Source organism: Lissotriton vulgaris, chromosome 2_1 (genome assembly GCF_964263255.1).
Source record: "Lissotriton vulgaris chromosome 2_1, aLisVul1.2, whole genome shotgun sequence".
Classification (NCBI taxonomy): Eukaryota; Metazoa; Chordata; class Amphibia; order Caudata; family Salamandridae; genus Lissotriton; species Lissotriton vulgaris.
This window is the reverse complement of record NC_141687.1, coordinates 88,526,359-88,548,439: the sequence shown is the minus strand read 5'-3', so window position 1 is coordinate 88,548,439 and position 22,081 is coordinate 88,526,359. Positions and strand designations below refer to the sequence as shown.

Below are 22,081 nucleotides of genomic sequence, written 5' to 3'. Positions count from 1 at the left end.
AGACAGTGTACCCAGGGTTGACCCACATCAGCCTCAGATCATGGCTCAAAGGTCTAATGAAATTTCATTCAAGAGAACGCCCAGTGAGTGTGCGCGATTTAGTCAATGCAATCTCTGGCACAATTTAACACCCAGTGAGTGTCTACGATTTAACCCCCTGTGAGTGTGCACAATTTAATCTCCAGTGAGTGTGCATGATTTGACCCCCTGTGAGTGTGCACGATTTAAGTCCCAGTGAGTGTGCAATATTTAACCCCCCCCAATGACGCGCGCAATGTCACTCCCAGTAAGGGTGCGCAATTTAACCCCCTGTGAGTATGCACGATTTAACCCCCTGTGAGTGTGCATAATTTAAGTCTCAGTCAGTGCGCTCGATTTAACCCCCAGTAAGGGTGCGCAATTTAACTTTCGGTGAGTATGCAGGATATAACATTTTGTGAGTGTGCATGGTTTAACCCCCCTGTGAGTGTTCACGATTTAACCCCCAGTGAGTATGCGTGATTTAACTCTGTGTGAATGTGCACAAATTAACCACCAGTGAGTGTGCACGATTTAACCTCCTGTGAATGTGCATGATTTAACCCCCCAGTGAGTGTGCACGATTTAACCTCCCAGTGAGTGTGCTCGATATAACCTCCGGTGAGTGTGCTCGATTTAACCTTATGTGAATGTGCACAATTTAACCCCCAATGAGTGTGCACAATTTAACCCCCCTGAGGGTAAAGTGCAGGGTTTCTCATAAAATTCCCCAGCACAGGGCCGTGCAGAGGACTTTCCTCCCAACAAAGGGTCAGATTTACAAGTCCCTTGCGCCACTTTTGCGTCACTTTTCCCATGGTAAAAGTGATGCAAAAGAGACGCAAGGGGCTTGTAAATCTGGCCCAAAGTATCTTAGCTACGAATAACCTTTGACCCACTACACAAATCCACACCAAATCATGAAATCTCTTGGTCTTCGTTCCAAATCTGGAGCAGACAGTATTGTTATCTAAAAGATATTGTGTAAAAACATGTTTGAGGTGGGTCTGAAGTTCTCACACACATGCACCCTCACTACATGCTACCTCGCTACTGCAACTGTAAATTGCAGTTAATTAAAGTGTATGCACAACACAACATGAGTGCGCGCAGAACTACTAGTGCATGATCAGGATTGTGCTCTTAGGCCATGAGCACTTGCAAGCATTTCCTCAGGAGCCAAAATCTTTGGTCACTGGTGGGACCAAGTGCCACACACATGCTAGCAGGGTGATGGTCAGGTGTCTGGTGGGGCGCTGTTAAGATGGATGTTGGGGAATTGTAGCATGTACATCTAGGGCCCGATGTAGATGTCCATTTGCCCGGTAAATGGTCATTCCTGATGTAGGGGGCCATTTTACTGATTCGTTAAATTTACCGTATCGGTAAATTTACCGAATCGGTAAAATACTGAATCGGTATTTTTACCGATTCGGTAACTTCCATATGTAGGTGGGAATCTTCTGAGTCCCACAGGCCAGTCAGATTCGGTATTTTACCACCCAATCCTATTGGGTGGTAAAATACCGAATACAGGTGTGCATGCACATGTGTGCATGCACACCAGTGTCATGTGTCAGACAGACATGCCCTTAGGGCATGTCTGTGTGCCACATGGCACACGTGCCTGAATTCAGGGAGCCAGAGGGTGTCAAAGTGACACCCCCTGCACCCTTGCAAAAATCGGTATTTACCGATTCGGTAAATACCGATTCGGTAATGACCATTGATTCCTATGGGCTTCAATGCCCATAGGAATCATTGGGCTTTACCGATTCGGTAAGTTCATTTTCAGAATCAGAATCAGAATCTGAAATACCTACATCCCCCCCCCTCCATTTTACTACTTCTTAAATACCGAATCGGTATGATTCGGTATTTAAGAAGTGGTAAAATGAACTTACCTTCATCAGGCCCCTAGTGTCTGAGTTGAATTTCACAATGTAGAATCAGAAAAACCAGGGATCAATCCTGGCTTCCCAAACTTGATCAAATTGTGTGATCCTAGGCATTTGTTCTAATACCTCGAACTACATGACTTCACGATGCGCACACTACAAAAACTTGTCCAGTGCTTGATTTTCATAAACAATAATGTTGTTTGAGTATAATAGCAAAACCCAGCCACCCTAAGGGTGCACATATAAACTGACTTGCCTCTTAGTTCACTATTGGCATTGTTGTTAGGGTTAGGAGAGATGAGTAATTTTTTTGAAGATAAATATAGACTAAATAGGCACTATATTCTTTGTCCAGCCGGACAGTTTTATTTTTAATAAGCAATTTCACAAAAAATCTAATGTAATGACAGCAGGACACCAGCCGATGTCCGACTAACACACTTAGGAAGGGGACCAACAGTTTGGAGGCAATTTGAACAGTCTGTGTAGTACAATTCACAGTCAGACAATATTGATTGCACACTATTGCTGGTATCAAATAGCACAGTTCATACACATATAGTGTGACACGGTCGACGACGTTTCGAACCTATGACATATTAAAGGTTCATCTTCAGGACATCAAATATATGCCTTCTCTTTTTTTATAAAAAGTCACAATAAACTTTTTAGCCCGTACTATGGGCACTGCAGGGCTGGTATGAAGGTCGATAGCCTGAGTACTAGAGAATGCCGAATTTCCAGCAAGAAACCTCCGCTGATGGGAAGAGTACGTAAATTAGCAGGGGACGGGCCGTTAATGCAATCCTCGTCCACAAATGAAAGGTGGGCGATTTCAACCCGCCCCAGCGTTGCCTTGGGCAGAAAGGGGCTGGGGGCAGTACACCCGCTCCCACCCCGACCCCCTCCCGTCCAGACTCCCTCCTGTCTAGGGACCATTGTCCTGTATAAAGATACAATTCCATAAGGTCCCTAGCATATTGCTTCCTTGGGTTCCCTTGTGTAACAAAAATGAGGGTGAGGAGAGAAGCATGAATATACATTCAAGTGTGGAAACTATCACTTTTAAAATAATACTGTTCAATGCACTGATGTAATCTGATTTACTAAGAAGAAACGGTTCTGCATGTTAATAAAATACACTTTTTGAATTTTGAACAGACTTTATATTACTTTTGCACGTTTGCTACAAGATGTCTTTATAAACCATAACTTCTGAAAGTTAAGCATAATACAACATCCTACTTACTTCCTTTCTTTAACTGTAACTAGCAGCCCGCCCCAGCGTTGCCTTGGGCAGAAAGGGGCTGGGGGCAGTACACCCGCTCCCGCCCCGACCCCCTCCCGTCCAGACTCTCTCCCGCCCCCACTCTTCCCGCCTGTCCCTCTGTGCACACCCGCCCCCTCCCGCCGCCCGCCTCCCGCCTCCCACCTCCTGCCTCCCGCCTCCCGCCTCGATTTTAAGGACCATTTACTTTACCTGAGCTGCCGCTCCTTCCCGCGATCTGCTCCTCTTCGCCATGACGCGCCCGCGCTCCTCACTTCACCGCAGCTCCATGTCTCTCTTCCTCGTTATCACGCACGTCCTCATCACGCACGTCGCGGCCAGAGCAGCGTCGCGGCCGGCGCTACTTCCAGGGCACTACTTTTTTTTAAAAGTTATATTTTTAAATGTACGTTTTTTAAAAAATGTTATAGCCTATGTCCATCTGCACACCCTGACAATTTCTACAATGTATCGGGTGTGTGGATTGGCGCTGCGGTTCCCGAGTTTACCTGGCTCAAAGGTGCGTGTTCTCTCTTTATATTAGTAGTATAGATTAACATTTAAATAAATGCTTCCCTGTTTAAATACTTATTTTAATGTTCGTGCTGAGACGGATAAACAGCAGCCCAGTGCCACTGTTGACCAGGTGGCCACAGGTAAAGGTCAGGAGGTCCTCATGCGGCCCCCGTGCTGTACTTTGACCAATCAATTACTCAGGATTTTGTGGGGCACACTGCTGAGGGTCTCAAGGCGCTGAAGGAGGTGGAGGTGTGAGCAGCTCTGTTAGGGTCATTCGAAGAGCCAGGACTGGAGGTCCTTTCTGAATTCATGGAGGTGAAGGGGGAGTTTGTTCCAGGTCTTGGCTGCGAGGTAGGAGAAGGTCTTCCACCTGCTCTGATCCTGTAGAAACGAGGGATGGCGGCTAAGGCGAGGGCGGCTGAGCGGAGGCTTCACTTGGGGGCATGGAAGAAGATTTGTTCGTTGAGGTATTGGTGTTGTGGAGGGCTTTGTAGGCATGTGTGAGTAGTTTAAAGGTATTTCTTCTTTCGACTTGGAGCCAGTGGAGGTCACGGATGTGTTGGGTGATGTGGTCATGTCGTGGTATGTCGAGGATAAGTCTGGCTGCGGCCTTTTGGATGGTTTGCGAAGGAGTTTTTTGTTGACTCCAGTGTAGTGAGCATTTCCGTAGTCGAGTCTGCTGGTGAGGTGTGTATGGGTGACGGATTTTCTGGAGTCGGGGGGGGACCCACTTCAACGTCTTGCAAATTATGCGGAGGGTGTTGAAGCATGCATAGGATACGGCGTTGATCTGGCGATTCATGGTGAGTGAAGAGTCAAGTATGATGCAGAGGTTGCATGCATGATCCGTTGGGGTGGGTGGGTTTCCGAGGGAGGGGGGCCACCAGGTGTTGTCCCAGGGAAAGTGGCTGGAGCTGAAGATGAGGACTTCTGATTTCTCCGGGCCGGCAACACCGAACCGCGAGCCTTCGGAGGGGATGCAGAGGATGTTAAGAGCTGCTGCTCCCATCCCACACCCTCGTACTTCAGAATGGGGGAGCATTCATGCGGTCTCCTCCAACTGCCCCACCCTCGCCCCCATCTGTGTGCAGATCTGGGCCTGTTGCATCCCTCATAAGGAGGAAAAACATGATGAATTTGATCTGATAATACCATTGCCCCGTGTTATTGCCCATGCCCGATTTTGCACAAACAACATCATTAACCGATCAGTGCAAAACCACATTTGCCCTCATCAACAGGCGAATGTGTGCATTTTTTTACCCTGTTTGTGAAAATTTGGTGAAAATTGTTCACTCCTTCCGTGTAGTGTTTTTGTATTCGGCCCCTGTTTTCTAGCAGACGATATTTCGACAATATTACAAAACATACCAATTCCATATACAAAAAGAACATGCTTTTCTGACATGCCAGATGTGCCCTTTAATATCTCCTGCAAATAATACACCTGTAAGAACTGAAGTGTGCTCACAGCTAGACACTGAAGTGAGCAGGTCCCAGGGCTTCTCTGAGACACTCACGAGTTTTCAGAGAGAAGCGTGGAAAGAGGGAAGGCTGGAAACATCCAGACCAGGGTGAGTGACTCACTGTGTGTGCTGTGGACTTAACGCCCTGTATTAAAACCATCTCACCACACACCGCCGGCACCGCCAGAGTATCCTTCCGAAAGGTTAGCTCAGAGTCCTGCAGGAACACAATATCCAAAGGCAAACCTTGTCCTCAGAAAGCAATAAAGCTTGTGTATACATGGAGCAGGCCCTGGAGGTCTGAGTGAAGACCCTCAAGAAGAGAAATGCAGTGAAGGGACTGATGAACCCACTGTTGTCCTTCATTCTGACTCACTGACCCATAAGAGGAGTGAGGGTAAAATGTACAAGGTGCAAAGAAAACCCCCCGAATCTTATAACACACAAACACCTAAACTTCTTGACCTGGGGTCACAATTCACCCATGTTCACCTGAAGATTTCTATTGAAAGGGGTCGAATTAAGCCCCATACATGGTTTTAATCCTGCCTATCTGAGATCAGAAGAAAGTTTGCCCATCTCCACCAATAAGGTAACTTTTAAAGCATTTCTTTTCCCTCCTTCCCAAGAGCCACAAACCACCATTGGCTCTTCACATCATATAGGGCACCCAACTTTTTAATTTTTTTCCCCATTATAGGTAGTAGCTTGCATCAGGATCCAAGACCTGCCCCAAGAATGGTGTCAGGAGGGGCCTGATGATGAAGCATCTTTACAAAAAGAGAGAGTTTCCCTTGTGCCAGAAAGGACTGGGAAGTACAAGACGTAAACAAAAAGAGTTTCCTTTCTGTGCAAACCAATACTGTTAGACTCTAAACCTTATCAAAACATTTAAAGTGGAACCTGAAATATATACCTCAAACACAAAACTATTAAAATATTTGTTTCGATTTTATTAAAAACCGGCATTAAATGCCAAAAAATGTCATGATCATTTTACATATACAGTACAAAATACGAAGTTAAAACATTTTTTTCTTATTACATAGAATACACGATATACATATAAATTGATACAATAGTCCTTTTGTCGACGCGTTTCGGTGTCTTGATCTTTTTGTAAACACCTTCTTCAGGACAGGTACATAAAATCTATAACATTTCTCAATCGATTGAGAAGACAGTAGGAGGCCGAACAGGACGGTGTGTCACCAGACGCCAGAAAAAGTTCCACTGAAGCAAGTCCACAACTGCATGGTGGTAAAACCGGGAAAGTGAACGTCCAGGAAATAAGAGTTAAAGGAGAACTGAAAACTGCAGGATCATCCAAATTTCAGATTGATGACCCGAACTCCGTGAAATAAATCCTGTGTGACAAATACATGTCCATGCCCCGTCGAATAATTTAAAAGAAGAATTGGTTTGAGTCTAAGGATAACTAGAAGAACCACAAAGATATATGCTTTTTAAATTTGAAATGTTATAGATTTTATGTACCTGTCCTGAAGAAGGTGTTTACAAAAAGATCAAGACACCGAAACGCGTCGACAAAAGGACTATTGTATCAATTTATATGTATATCGTGTATTCTATGTAATAAGAAAAAAAAAATTTAACTTCGTATTTTGTACTGTATATGTAAAATGATCATGACATTTTTTGGCATTTAATGCCGGTTTTTAATAAAATCGAAACAAATATTTTAATAGTTTTGTGTTTGCCGATGATGAAGCATGCCACCTTCAGGGTGGGTGAGCGCTCTCTCCGTCCTGTCCATAGGAAGTCCAAGAAATACTCTAGTTGAGTGAATGGTGGCTCAGGTCAGGGAAATTTAGTGTTTGTGTCACTGACCGATGCCCCATACACAAACCTGCCAAGCAGCGGGGAGAATATGGGTCCACTGCTGGGATGAGGACCTTCCATATTAACAGTACGACACCAAGGCGGTGGAGGAATTTCTCACAGGGTGGTTATAATGGTCAACAGCGGAGCCACATCTGGCATTAACATCTGGCAGAAAAAAGACAATTATTTTGTCAAATAGTGGAAGTTTGTGCACAGATGTTGTTAAAATGAGGGTACATTATCAGTTCCCACATATCTAGTCTCCCTAACATGCTGGGGAGAACTTCCCAGCATGTTGGGGATACCATAGGTACTTTCACCTGATAGTCCGCTTTACTTTCCGTTGTGGTATTTCGCAGAGCTCTTGAGTGGTCGCTCAGCCGTGCGGGCCAGAGACCTCCTCTGAATGTTGATGGACCCAATGACAGAGCGAGCAGGATTCCTTCAGAATTTGTAATAAAGTGCTAATGCCATTGTATGTACAAACCAAAAATCCACAATTTTTGGGGTGGATTTTCCATTATCCCTCTTCTATAAAACATTCCCACGTAAGACGGACCAACATGTTCAAGATTCAAATCCTTGTGCGATGAATGAGCCAATTGACAGAATCAGGATTGGTGGACATTTCTCCCTGCAGACTGAATTAACTCTTTGTGGTAGTATGCCAGATTAGTGTTTTGTCCGCTGGATATTAAACATTGTAAATGTAAATGTAGAGGTACTTGTATAGCGCACGGCTACCCAGAGGCCTCTCGGCGCTTGTACGAATACCTCTGAGGAACCCTTCCTGGCCTTTCCCTGTGCAGTGCCCACTCCTGGCCACCCCCAAGGTGAAGCCAGGCATCCTTGTGTTGTTGGGGCCGTTGTGGAGATTAAGCAAGCTATTGCCCAGAGTTGCAGAGTGGGACTCATGATTAGAATAGGCACTGAGGCGAAAATTATCAGGTCCGAGGAAATTGAGCCCAAGACCCGGCGAGGTGGGAATTGAACCCTGGCCCCGGGCCAGACTTCTGCATCAGGGTCTGCCACTCTAACCATTGAGCCACACTTTTCCACATTGGAGTAAATCTCCTATCCTGGACAGTGAAAAGTGTGTGATGGGCTACTGGCCAGCAGAGATTTGGTGAACACTCACAAACCTGTATGTTTGTGGGTATTTGCAAAAGCTTCCCAGGCCTTCTCTCACCCGTCTCAGGCCTTCTCCATTGAACAGAGTAAGGGTATTTCTATGGGTGCACCATGCCTCACCTAGCTGTGAGGGAAGAACAATATATCCTTATAGAACAAAGAAGAACGTGGAATACATATAATTTTGAACGCTTCAGCCATGGGGTACAGTCTGCTGTATTATTTATGGGGGGACCATGAGTGTCCCAAGAATCCTCAATAGGACATGCAGAACTCTAATTGAGTTCAGGAAAACTCTTAAAACCTGGCTTTTCAAAAACTAAGTTCCCTTTACAGTATGCGGTCCATAATCGCCTAGACACCTAATGGTATTAGCGTGCTATAAAAGTTGTGATAACATAACATATGATTTGATGTCCCTCCCACTCTTTACGAATCGCACCTGTAGTGAAAGGTACAGCAGCGATTTGAAACAACTCCTCTGGCCTCCAGTGCAGTACTCTGCCCAGTGCAGGCGAATCTGCCCCTGCACTGTTTACAGTGCATGGATCATGTCTATGCTGGCTGCTAGCCTGCTACATTCCAGGCCGTGAGCATGGTTATATACTACAAGGCTAGCTAATCACACAACTGATAGAAACTGCAATTTAGAACAAGCATTGGCAAAGCCAATAGGTATGGTGATGGCCCACTTTTGGCTTTGCCAGTGCATGCTGTGCTTTCTCGTGGATTTTACACAACGTTGTTAGGAAAGCTGCTGGTTCCTCAGAAATCTTTTTAAAAATTGGCAAAAAGTATTTTTGGTTTCAAAACACACTCATTGCCATAGTGGTCTCGGACTATGAAGGGAACTGCTTAGTGTGTGGATGTTGCCCCTTGTGAAAGGGCAGAATGCAGTCACTCACATTGAAGTTAGTCAGTGGGGGACGTGGGCTGACCCACTGCCCCATGTTGTTTGAAAGAAAAATATGAATGACACAACCAGAAATAAATGAATGAAAAGGACTATTGAAAGCCCCTATAACCAAGTATATCATACATGTAATTTTAGTAAAAATCAAAAGGTCTTGACGATTTCACCTTATTACTGACAATAGAAGATTGTGACCCTAGACAAAGACACATCTCTTAAATCGATTTTTTTTGCCATATCAACCACACTTGGGAGGATGAGTATGAAAGATTTACCATTCTACCTTCTGTCACTCTACGAGGCTGGATCAGATAGTCATTCCCTTTAGCTAAAAGGATTGAGTACAGTTTCCTTTTATTTTCATCATGTGAAAATCTAACTGTCTACGAATTGCCAACACAGTGCCCACCCTGGAGCAACACACTTGTCAACTAGTGGATAGGCCACTGACCCATAGGGAAATCTGCCACACCCCTGCTGCACCTTGTCCCAGAGGAGCTTGTATGGCTGGTGCTGAGTCCACTCCATGCTAGACAGCCCAAGCTCTGCCAGCTTTGCATAGGTAGCAGCAGCCGTATTATGCAAGATGCACGTTGAGCACAGCAAATGTGTGCTTTTTGCAGCCCTTGGTCACTTTGGTATTACAGAAGATGCCTCTCCTGTAATGTGGTTCATGCCAAAACTAACTGTGCACCCGTGTGATCTCAATGGGGGGTGTTCTCTCATGTGTATGGGGGCATGGCCCCATGCAAATGAGAACATTCTTTGCCTTTATGCCTGTGCCATATTACAGATCTGGATGCAGAGGCAGAGACCCTGATCTCAGATGCACTGACTAAGCACCATCTTGGGCCCCACTTGGGAAAAGAGCTTGGGTATCTCTGGGAGCCACCCAGGCATCCCCATGCAAGTGGGCGCAGTCACTCATTGCATCTGTCTAAAAGTGAGGTCGGTCACCGCCTGCAGTCAAAGACGGTACTACCGATTCAAAAAGCCTCTCCGTCTTTCACTTATGCGTTGTTCACAGAGCAGGCATGAGTTTACACCTACACTGTGAACAGCTCATTTGCTGCATTAGGGCACACTGTCCTGGTCTGCGCCTGGGGAAGCACCAGTTTCTTAGTCAGAATTTGGAAGATTTCTGTCACAAGTTGATCTGTGGATATCATGTGACTGGGCGCGCCCCTGCTGCTCCTGCCTTACATAGGTGCCATCTTTGTACAGAACTAGGAAACGTCATTAAGGGATGTATGACGTTACAACGCATACTTTTACAACGCCTACCTTTACAACGCAATTTTTACACCGCAACATCCATTACAACGCATACCATTACAACGCATGCCATTACAACGAATTCTTTGAAACTACGTTTACAATGCATTCCACTACAACGCATACTACCTTTACAACGCATACCATTACAACGCATAACATTACATTACATGTAAGGTAAGTGTTGGATAGTGTAGGGGTTAAAATTACTATTCTAACTCCAGGGGATGCAAAAGAAGGGTAAGTGTTGGATAGTGTAGGGGTTAAAATTACTATTCTAACTCCAGGGGGTGCAACAGTAGGGTAAGTGTTGGATAGTGTAGGGGTTAAAATTACTATTCTAACTCCAGGGGATGCAAAAGAAGGGTAAGTGTTGGATAGTGTAGGGGTTAAAATTACTATTCTAACTCCAGGGGGTGCAACAGTAGGGTAAGTGTTGGATAGTGTAAGGGTACTATGTGTTGTAATGACTTCATTGTAATGGCATGCGTTGTAGCGCTGTGCGTTGTAGTGTCATGCGTTGTAATGGTTGCGTTGTAAATGCATGCGTTGTAATGGATGTTGCGTGGTAAAAGTTTCATTGTAATGGTAGTGCGGTCTATAAGTTGTGTTGTAAAGGTTTTTTCCCGTCATTAAGACTCCGACAACCAGTTACACCAAGAATGTGTATAACTGCGCCACCTCTCAGAGGCACCAGACGTTTGTGATATTTTACGCTGTCCTAGTGCTCTGCTGCATGCCTGCTATTCTACAGTGCAGTCAACTGTATAGCCCAGGTGTATTAAAGGATTGCATTGCATTTTGCCATACAATTGTTAAGTCAGATTTAACAAGCCACAATAAACCATCTTGCAGGGCCGTGTCGTTTTGTAAGTCTCCAGAACGCAAGGCAGCGCAAGTTGCTGCCTAACTTTACCCGGCGCAAGAAAGGTTTTACAAGGGTGGAGCGAGGGTGTTCCCATACATCCACCTATGGATTCTGAAGCGTTCCTAGATTAACTAAGGCGAGTAAACCCAGGGATGTGTCAAAATTGTACTCCTTCTCGACAGAGGTGCAACACGGCGAGATAACTTCATTTCTCCTCACTGTTTCTTCTTTTTAATTACGCTGCATTCTGCAGTACACTTAGAAAGAGGTGAACGCCTCTTAGGATTGTTTTCATACAGGAAGGTATCCCTTCCTGCACAAAACAAGTTTTGCCTGTAAAGCAAGCAGCCTTGCACCGTGGCGCAGTGGTGCCTGCGCTGCCGCTAGGCAGCACATAGTGCACCAGAGCAGTGAGAGAGCAGGAAAGCGCCATGTCTTTGTAAATATGGTGCATTTCTGCACTCTCTATTTGACACAGCACAGCCAGTCGCCTTGCTGTGTTGCACTGCATCAAATATTGATCAAACTAGCCCGATGAATTAAATGATTGATTGCTCAGAAACACCTCACATTCCGTACATAAGAAACGAAAAAGGACAGGTGCTTGTATTATGTAAACACATAAAAGGTGATTGAAGGCATGCTTGCAATTTGTCTAACCTTGGGTAATCACTGGAGATTGGTTTGTATTACTGTTGCCTGAGTGCTGGGTGGTGGGTGGAGTTTTCATTCCAAACTATGGCCGCCATTAGGATGGGTGGAGTTTTCATTCCAAACTATGGCCGCCATTAGGATGGCAGGCAGACTTCAGTCCGCGCGCCACCCTAGCGGTGCTGGCACCGGCCGCCAGTGGTGCAGCGGTCCCACACTGCCAATTAGGATGCGACCGCCACCCTGGCAGTCGCATCCCGCATATTCAACATTGAGGCGGGCAGTGTTGTAAGCAGCACCTGCCACAATGTTGACATTGCATGTTGTGAATTGGCATGCATAACGTGACAGGCACCGCGCGGTGCCTGCCACCTTGTGAATGCCAAAGTAGGGGATACCATGGGTATGCCCCCCAAGTGCAGGCCCCAAACCCCCAGCCCCCGACCCCCAAAGTAAACACTGCATGCCTTTCCATGGCAAAGTCTTTGCCATGGAAAGGCATTTCTCTGCGCACATCATAATATGGATGGCCGTGCCTGCAAGGCACCGCCACCATATTATGGGCCTTTTCTGCCCGGCAGGCAATTGTGATGATTGTCTACCAGCAGAAAATCATCAGACGGTCTTTCCATCCCCCGCGGTAATCCCTGCCATGCTAATGTGGCGAGGGGTAAATGGCCGTCCGGCGGGGTGTTCTAGCAGGTGGATCGCCACCGCCCCCTCCGCCCGCCATGCTAATGGGCCCCATACTGTTGACAAAATATTTATGTGCTTAAGCAATTCATTCTTTGAAATGTAGGGAGTCAGAGTGTGTGTCTTCTTGTCCACAGTTTATAGATCTTTGGTGATTGTCTTCCTATAGTATGTCGCAGTGGAGTACTTATCATTTGTGCAGCAGGTTTAGTGTCACCAAGGCCCAAGGGTAGGAGGGGCTCACTGTGCCCTATTGATGGATGGATATCTTTTACCACCCAGGCCAAGAGCAGAGTGATCCATTGCACTGAGGCCCATGGCACTCTTGCTGCATCCCTGTGCCCAGTAGGAACTCCTTATGCCATGATCACCCCCTGTCTCAGTACACAACATGACCGATGAGGCTGCTGGCTGCTTATTAGCAGTGGGGGCTGCTCCCGGAAAGCATCAGTAGAGGGGGAAAGTTGGGGTGTGTTTGGGGGGGTAGATAAAATATAAATTCACTTACCATCCGGCCAGCCGCCTGGCCAGCCGCCATATTTCCTCAGTCATCTTCCTGGCTTCTACTGTGCAAACAGGAAGCAAGAAGGACCAGGGTTCTAAAACTACCCATTGCCAAACACAATGATGCAATGCAGCATTGTGATTGGTCTGAGTGCCGTAGTTCAGCGCTCAGCCAGGGAATGGGGGCCTGGGATGAGAACATGCAAAGTACGCAAGACTGTTTGGTCGGCCCGAGAGGACCGGCCAATCAGCCATTGCCCACTCACAGAGTTCCCACGGCTCCTCCCCCTGCTCTGAGAGCAGATCCCCCCTGACCCTACCGTCAAGGTATTATCATTTTATTTTCCCTTTTTTACTCTGCAAAAAGCCGCCTCTGCTTACTAACTTCTTCGACCCTGGAGGTGTTTTTCTGCCTATTTGCTGCATCGGGAGGACTGACGGTGCTCCAGAGAGTAGTGAGTTGTAACTGAATGAAGCTTGCACATTTCTTATATTGTGTGAACTTATTTAGGACTAGGGGTGCTTGTGGGTGCAGCACCAGACCCTCCCCTGTAAGCTGCACGCAACCTTAGATAACCGCGGTGCCAACGAGCGGTGAGTCTGCCGCTACTCTGAACTTCAAAGACCCAGAACTGAATATTAATGAGCTGGCAAGCCAATCACAGGACCTGAAGCTGCTCCAGCAGTGGCGTCTCTAGAGGGGGCTCTATTTGTCATGGCGCCCCCTGGTCTCCATGATCAAAGCCTCCTGATGTGCCATCCAGGAGGTGACATAGGAAAAAACAAAGACACTGCACCTTGCCTCACACACTAATTTGTTCAAGCACCTTTCATTGCAAAGCAGTGTTGGTTGCTAACAATCTTTAAATTTGACTTTCTAAAGATATATACAAGTACATGCAAAGTCAGATTTCCAATTTTTAGCCAAATAAAATATATAGCGGTATTAAAATACAGATCTATGAAAACTTTGTAGGTGGCCTCCCGAGTTGTGTCTGTTGCCCAATAATTGCCCTTCTAAAATTCACTAATAGAGACGCCATTGCTTTGTTATGGATTGCATGTATAAACACAAACACACAGTTCAAAAGCGTGCATCACAAAAAACAAGGTACAGTAGAACAGCATGTGTGCATCTGAACACACAGGAGGGAAAGTCATGGAAACAGATTTACGAAAACTGTAGCAGAAGCGCATCATTTACGGTTCCGGTTCATGGAATACTTGACCTGGTAGTTCAAGTTGGACTGTTGCTATTGGAGCAGGGTGAAGACTGATTTGCACATGGCTTGGTCCAAACTGAGGTGGCACGGTGAGCAAAATAAAAATGGACTGGGATGCGGCCCGAGCAATTACCAGTAGCTGAGGTTAATTCAGGCATTCCATCCATCACTTCTTTGTATACTTCAATTCCAACCAGTAAATAAGAAGGGCTCAGAGACCTCTATTTACTTCCTGTTGCTGCTCAGTAGGGGCAATGCCAGGGTCCAGCCTGTGGAGCAGGTGCTATCCCTCTCTACCCCCAGATGAAGTCCATGCAGACAACAAATAAAATACAGGGCAGTATTGTCTGGCAGAACTGTATTCCCCGTATGCACTGAGTATGCATCCTGCCATCCTATCCTGGCATTCATTTCCAAATCTCTGTTATTTTGATTTTACTGTTTGGTGTGTTCTGCTGATGGCTTGTATCTTTGTTGTCTTGTTTTTCTCCTTCAAATGAGTATTTTGCTGCTTTGCAGCAAGTCCAGTTAGATCCGTGCCTTAATCACACTCAAAGGGACTATCTGGTCGATGATGTCAAAATACATCTCAAATACATCTGACATCATCAAACAAACAGACATTCTTGAATGCCTCTTGTTTCTGATTGTTAGTGATGCAAGAAAATCAACATACCTGAAAAGATGAGGGTGGAATGGGAGCCAACAGACTCAAAATGGCATGATGCAACATAATTTAGTTCATGTCACCCCCGTGTAGTGTCTGTTCCTTTAATTGCCTCAGTAGCAAAAAACACATGTATCATTTGGCCCCAAAAAATGTTATGATTCCAAAGACTGTGCTTTGTAGTAACTGCTGTCTTTCTTGTAACTTTGTATCTTGCAGATCAAGAAACGACAGTCAAGCGGCAGCTCGTCAGATGACAAATTTGCAGCCTCCGCGAGGGAGTATGTGGAGTCTTTGCACCAGAACTCAAGGACTCACCTGCTTTATGGCAAAAATAATGTGCTTGTGCAACCGGTAAGTTTTCCAGAAAACAAACATGTTCCACATGAGTCCTGGACTTATGAATGTATGGCTTCTGTGGATCAAGCCTTCTTTGCACCTGTGGATGGTGACATCACCCTTATGAACGCATATCCCACATGTCCCCTGTGGCTCGTGGGCACATGTACCACCTGACCTTTATGGGTCATGAACGCATGGTCTACATTACTCCTGTAGATCTTGGACACTTGACCTATCTGACCTGTAAGGCTACAGTAGATCTTAACTCCATTTCCCCTGACAATCATGACTGCATGGCCCTTCATTTAGTCTTTATGGTCTAAATTAGTTTCTGTGGATCATGATTGCATCATGATCTACATAGTCCCTGTGGACCATGACTCCAGGGTCTACATAGTTCTTGGGGGATCATTGTCACATGATCTATACGACCAATATGGCCACTGTGACTGCATGTTCTGCAAAGTTTCAATGGATGATGACAAGATGGTCTACATAGTCCCTGTGACTTATGCTCGCATGATCTACACAGTCACGTGGAACCTGACACAAGGTCTATCCCTTTGGATCATGAGCACATGGTCTACATAGTCCTTGTGGATCCTGACCACATGGTCTATATAGTCCCTCTGGATCATGACTTTATGGTTTACATAATCCTTTGGAACATAACTGCATAGTCTACATAATCCTGCATGGCCCATATAGTCCCTATTGATCATGACCCTATGGTCTACGTAGTCCCTGTGGCTCTTGGCCGTATGGTCTACGTAGTCCGTGTGGATCATGGCCGTATGGTCTACGTAGTCAGTGTGGATCATGGCCGTATGGTCTACGTAGTCCCTGTGGATCATGGCCGTATGGTCTACATAGTCCTTGTGCACCATGACTGCATGGCCTCTTTGGATCAACCTGACTCTCAGCCTTTTCTAACAGGAAGTCCGTGGTAGCCGTATTGACAACCAGATGGTGTCTATGGAATCACTTTGTAAAGCTCCAGCTTCTAGAGACGCATTCAACACAAACTCTAGGATAAGACAAAAAGTGAAAAGTGCACTGTATGCTACCTTATAAACCCATGCAATGTTTGAGTCCATGAAATCATCAAATCTGTAGGAAGAAACATATGTTCTTCACTCCTCAACCACCATTAGTAAGGGCTCCCGGGATGATTGAGTCATCCATGTGTTATGTTGTAGGAAACATTGCTTTAGTACTCATGTAGCACTACTTGTGTCTTCAGGTCCCTCCCAGTACTGCTTGGCATAATCTAATGCCCTACCAAGGTACTCTGATCTTTTGGGTCCGCAGGTTACAACCTTTTTCTCTGTATTCATGTACTTCAACCCCATAATTGTCATTTTTGACCCCTTCTACAATGGAAAATTCTTCACCTGCAACTCTCATCCTCCCAGCTATGGTGTCACAACAGTCTCAGAATGCAATGTTCAAGGACCTTAATAATTGTCCTTGCCAGGACTCTGCCTTGCTTTTTGCTACAAAAGCAATAATGACTCTGAGGAGCCTAGCATTGTACATATTATTGTACGCGTAAAGCAGAGAAGTTCTTTCTAGGGAAGGCCCTTATTTGAGGTAAATATTCTGAAGGTCAGAACTGTTCCAGAGTAACTAACTAAATAAATCAGCATATTCTTGTTAGTAATTCTCACTCAAAAATGTATGTAGCTATAATTTATTATCTTATATGAATCAAATTATACTTTTTTAAATGTCAGAGGGGGAAAGCACTTAAAGTGATCAATGTAGGTTTACCCTATTGCCTGCGCAATTGGGTACAGCTGTTCTTGATTGCTAGATCTGTTCAAACTGAACCAGTGGAGCTGGGTATAGTGTCCTCACGCACCCCAACAAAGCTCTACATGATCAAGGACTGTCCTACATAAACCAGTGACTCAACTTCCACCCACCCGCAAGAGACCTGCGCTCCTCCTCTCTCGAACACACAGTGCTGCTTTATTCAAATACTGATGGATAGATGAAAGTGTCAGCAGCTCCTCAGAGCAACTATGGGGATCTAACACTAGGTTGGAGCCAGCTTACCCTTTGATTTTTAAATACTGGCGTAATAGCAGGAAAGCATGTACTTACTTCTACTAAACAACCTTAAATGATCAAAGATAGAAGTCTTCGAGTGATGTTGCCTTTTACTATGCAGTTTTAGATGGGAAGAGGATTAGGCACAGTGGTTTTGGAGCTTGAATCCTGTAGACCTATGTTTTAAATGCTGCTTGGCATTTTCCTAAAATCGTTCAATTCTGAATAAATTCTGAATAAATTACTCCTATTGTTGTGCCTCAAATTCCAGGTTAGTCACTCAGTGTCAAAGTAGCTTTGCAACAGAGATACAAGTGTGTAGCATGATATCTTCAGTGACCTCTCCATCAATGAGATTATTAAATATGACTACGAGAAATTAGGGTATAAATAAATTTAGTTTTGCATGGATCCACTCATATTGATTTGTAAACATAATCTTATGTATTGATCAAAAATTTAACATAGAAATAAATATAGATCCTAGGGACACCAACTCCTTATTTCTCTCACTTAAATTCTAAGAGGACTAATCCGATTTAATTGGGTCAGGTTGTCTAATGGCTTACAAAATCAATTTTCCAGTGGGATTGTAGAGGCACCAATAGAATTGTTAACTGTGAACGTGGAGGAGTGCTGTATTACCTGTGGATGAAAGCACACATCTAAGAGCGTGGAGTAGTGTTGTACCACTTGTGGAATTAGTTAAGATACTAAAATGGAGGAGCATATAAATACCATTAAAATGTTGCTCCAGTGAGTCTTGCAGGAGGAATGCCACATACCCGAAGCTTGATAAATCCAAAGTCACCAAATTACACATATAGGTAAACATGTAGATATGATTAGAATATAACTCTTACTTATCTTAACATTTAGAAAGAATTTCACTGATAGTTTTGTGAATCTGTGGTGATCACAGGTTTCTATGAATTTTGGCATGCATAGCCTTTAGGCACATTGAAAAATATTTGCGGACATTTTGATATGTGGAAATACCAGGCTAAAGGGAATTTGTAATTGTTAATTCTTTTGTTTGGTTCTCCATAGATAAATAGTTTTCCCTGTGGAGAAACCCCTTCTGCAGTAGATTAAATGGTCATATGACACCAGCATGGTGCAATGATTTTATCAGAAAGACAGAAACTTATCAAGAAAGCACATGAACTTGGAAGGACCCAATGTAACCTGTTTGGTGTGATAGTGTGACTCCATTAGTCAAGTGTATCAAATCAGCCTTTTCTGCATGGTCCCCTCAGATTTTTCTACAAGCTATTTTTCTCAAATTTAGAACTCTGTGCAATTGATCCCGCTAAACAAGAATAAAGTACCTGTGCTCCCCTTTAATCAAAGTTAAATTAGCGTATCTCTGATCAACATGTTTAACTTGCTAATAAATTCCTAGTATATAGTATAGAAAACACACCCATGGTCAGGATGTTAAATGCCACCTATGGGCTACAACACCTATAGTGTCTTCCAGAGAGTGGGCCTGTAAAATACGGCTTCAGGTCTACCATATGTATCCTGACTGTGGCAGCCTAAAAATCTAATGTCAAACCTGACAGGCGGTAAACCCTCCTTTTAGACGTTGCCACCCCATAGTACACCTTTTTGCCCACCAAGTACGGGTCTTGATATTAGTGAAATGTGCGGATATAAAGTTGGCATGTTCCTCCAGTGACTACCCCCGCAAAAGGTATTTTCCCCTACGAGGATGTAGCAGAATACTAGAAAATTTTAAACTGCGGATGATAAAATGTAATCTGTACGTTTTGACAGGAAACAGCTAGAACATTCATTCAAATTCTATTTCTCATATTTATTAAAATTCAGTTTATTGGTGAGGTTAGATTTTTAATACAAATTTAGGAAATGTAACTTCTAGAAGCTCCAGGAGGCTAATTTGCATTTGCCTGACAGCAGCTGTGCAGCCAGTAGCTGTCTGTAAGTCAATGAGATCGCTGAGCAGGACAATGACTTAAGCATGGTGTCAGAATGGGCGGGTGTGGGGCATGTGATCCCTATCAGCTCAGGTAGCATAGCTGGGGAGGTTCCAAGAACTTCATTACCTTGAAGGGACAGAGGTAAAGCCTGCCCATTCATAGGTTAATGTAGGGTAGACCTGGGACGGGGGAAAGCCTTTGTTCTGCAGGTCCACGCTAGTCAGGCTGGCTCCAAACCCAATTAGAGGAAAGCTACTGCCAGAATCAGTTCGGAGTGGACAAGGACAAGGGGACTGCTCCTTTCTCTGACCATACCTCTGCGTGGACACAATGGTTCTGCACAGGAGAGAAAGGGCGCTCCCATTTTGGAACTTAGGAGTAAGGTGTCCTGTAGGATGGTTTGCAGTAGTGTAAACAAAAGCTGCTGAAAAAGTGGACAGGATTACCTCTGGGAACTTTTATTCCAATGGTTAGGGAGGGGCAAGGAGAAACCACAACTCACTGGCTAGTGTAAGCCATAAATGTGGCATCACAGGGAGTCCTCCTCCTGCTCACTCCCCTCTCCTCTCTATGCACCTCTCCTAACTCCCCCTCGCTTTACCCTCGTACTCTTACTCCCCCTTTCCTCTCTCCCCTCTCCCTACTAACCTTAATTTTCCATTCCCATCCCAACCTTTATCTCTATTCTCCCTGCCCCTTTTAGAACGCCGTCAATCAGTAACATTTTGTAACTCGTTCTCGCTTAAATCTCTTTTAATCTACTTAATTGTTTTTGTGTTCTCATGCCTTGTAAAGCGCTCTGATACTCTCGGGTCCAGTAGCGCTGTATAAAACCTTTGAAATAAATAAAATAAATAAATGAGCGCATACTGGACCTGTAGAAGATCAGAAGAGGACTGGACCATACTTGCTCTGACCTGAGAGGAGCCCTAAGGACTGCACCTCCTCCGTCTTGTACTCTTCACAAAGAACTGGCCTCCAAGGGTCAGTTGGTTTGCCTCCTAGGAAGCTACAGAGGCAGAACGAGCTGCAAGATGCCATTTTCCCCAAAGTGACTAACTAGGTCCTGGTCTACCGTTTGTTTCCACAGACTTTCATTGGCGCTTAGAGTTCTCTACTGTGATTAAACCTAAGGTCCACCCACATGTAAATTTGGCAGGTGCACCACATTCTTGATGGTAAAGATATCCCATTGCGGTTATGATGGAGTATCTATACCTGTAAGATATAAATCAGTGCCTAAGTCACAATGGATGTCTCTTCTTAACATAGGTCCTTTGTTCTTCTTTTTATCGATAATCTCTTTGCACTGATCACCAGACAGCCAATGCCCCTTTGATCCCTTGGTCATAAATAGCTCATGCGTGCAAATAATTAAGAATGAGTTCTTGCAGATATCTATAGCACTTTGTGAAGCACACACTGGATTAGGCTGCAATTGTGATTTATTGTAGTTTGTTTAATCTTTTGTCAAAGGAGGAAACAGCCCCAAATTATTGTTTTGGATATTATAAATGTAGAGGTGCGCTTAATCTACTTCCAGCAAAGCTCTGAAATGCTGTCCTTCTGCTGTTTCAAGTCAGCATTTCTTGTCTGATTACAATTAATGTATTGTGATAGGCTGAATCATTTTTAAAGCAATTTGTATAATTCTCTGTTCCTTACACCATAGAAAGAAGATATGGAAGCCCTTCCCGGATACCTCTCCCTGCATCAGTCTGCGGAGCATCTGACGCTAAAGTGGACGCCAAACCAGCTCATGAACGGGACCCTAGGAGACTCTGAACTCGAGAAGAGGTGATACATTCATAGCAGCCTCACAAACTCTGAGTTAGAGAAGCAGTAAAGTGTTCAGATAGGAATTCCAGAATATCTGAGGTAGAGGAAAATCAATTTCCATGGGTGGGCTCTTGTAGCTAGAAATGAGAAACGCTCATAGAAAGAACCAATGAAAAATACAAAATAGAGAAGAGGTCTTATGTTTGAAATACTTGTAAAAAGGACTGCTGAAGTCTCCAAAATAGAAAAGAAGTCTTATTGACCAGAAGGGGGATGTTAATTCACGCAGGAAAGTATGGTGCCTGCAGTGTATCTTAATGTTTAAAAACACAAATAATTCAGATGGTGCAAAAGGTGAGAGGAAAACCCCTAAACCCCTCAAAATGGGACTGATGGGTCCTAAATGAATGCAGTCCGATCCTGTGCACACGTGTTCATCTAGTTTGGAAGTTCAATCCAAAGTTTGGAATCAAAGCCAGTAAAGTCTTATTGCAAGAATTCTTACTCTATATTCCAAAGAACACCACAGGGTCCAGCCAACACGTGTTTCGTCGTTGGAACAATATCCCTCAACTTCTTCAGGGCTGTAAGGCTATCCGAAAGCCAGTTCTATGCATAATGCACGGTTATACTTCCGACCCGGCTAGGTCTTTCCAAAAAGAATTGTGTGTCCAAGGAGTAAGGTTCACCAATCTTCAACATTTGCTTGTTTGGCTATCAAATTTGTAGCGGTGTATGTGTCACAGTGGATAAAAACGATGTGTAGCTTCCTAATCTTGAGCAAGTATGCTATCCTTTGAAGATGATAGGCTAAGTATGCCACGAGATCTAGTGAGTATGCTGATCCCAACACTACTGCTGGCGAGGCGTTCTGACCGGAGGCCACGAGGCAAGTGGAGACCAAGCATGCAGGAGCCATGGATTAAAGAGGGCTACATAATGCGATGTTTCTATTCGGATATGCTATTTGTGGTATTACTGGAAATAGCACAGTCAACGCTAAATGAGGGAAATAGTG

General features: G+C 44.6%; 1 protein-coding gene across 1 annotated transcript in view; it reads left to right on the top strand.

Annotated features, from left to right (window-relative positions):
* SGSM2 (small G protein signaling modulator 2) overlaps window positions 1–22,081 on the top strand; it is a 986,511-nt gene that overhangs the window by 664,122 nt on the left and 300,308 nt on the right. The window contains exons 7-8 of the mRNA XM_086954507.1: window positions 15,161–15,295; window positions 20,957–21,081. Of these exons, the coding sequence (XP_086810633.1) occupies window positions 15,161–15,295; window positions 20,957–21,081 (260 nt within the window). The remainder of the gene's footprint in view (window positions 1–15,160; window positions 15,296–20,956; window positions 21,082–22,081) is intronic.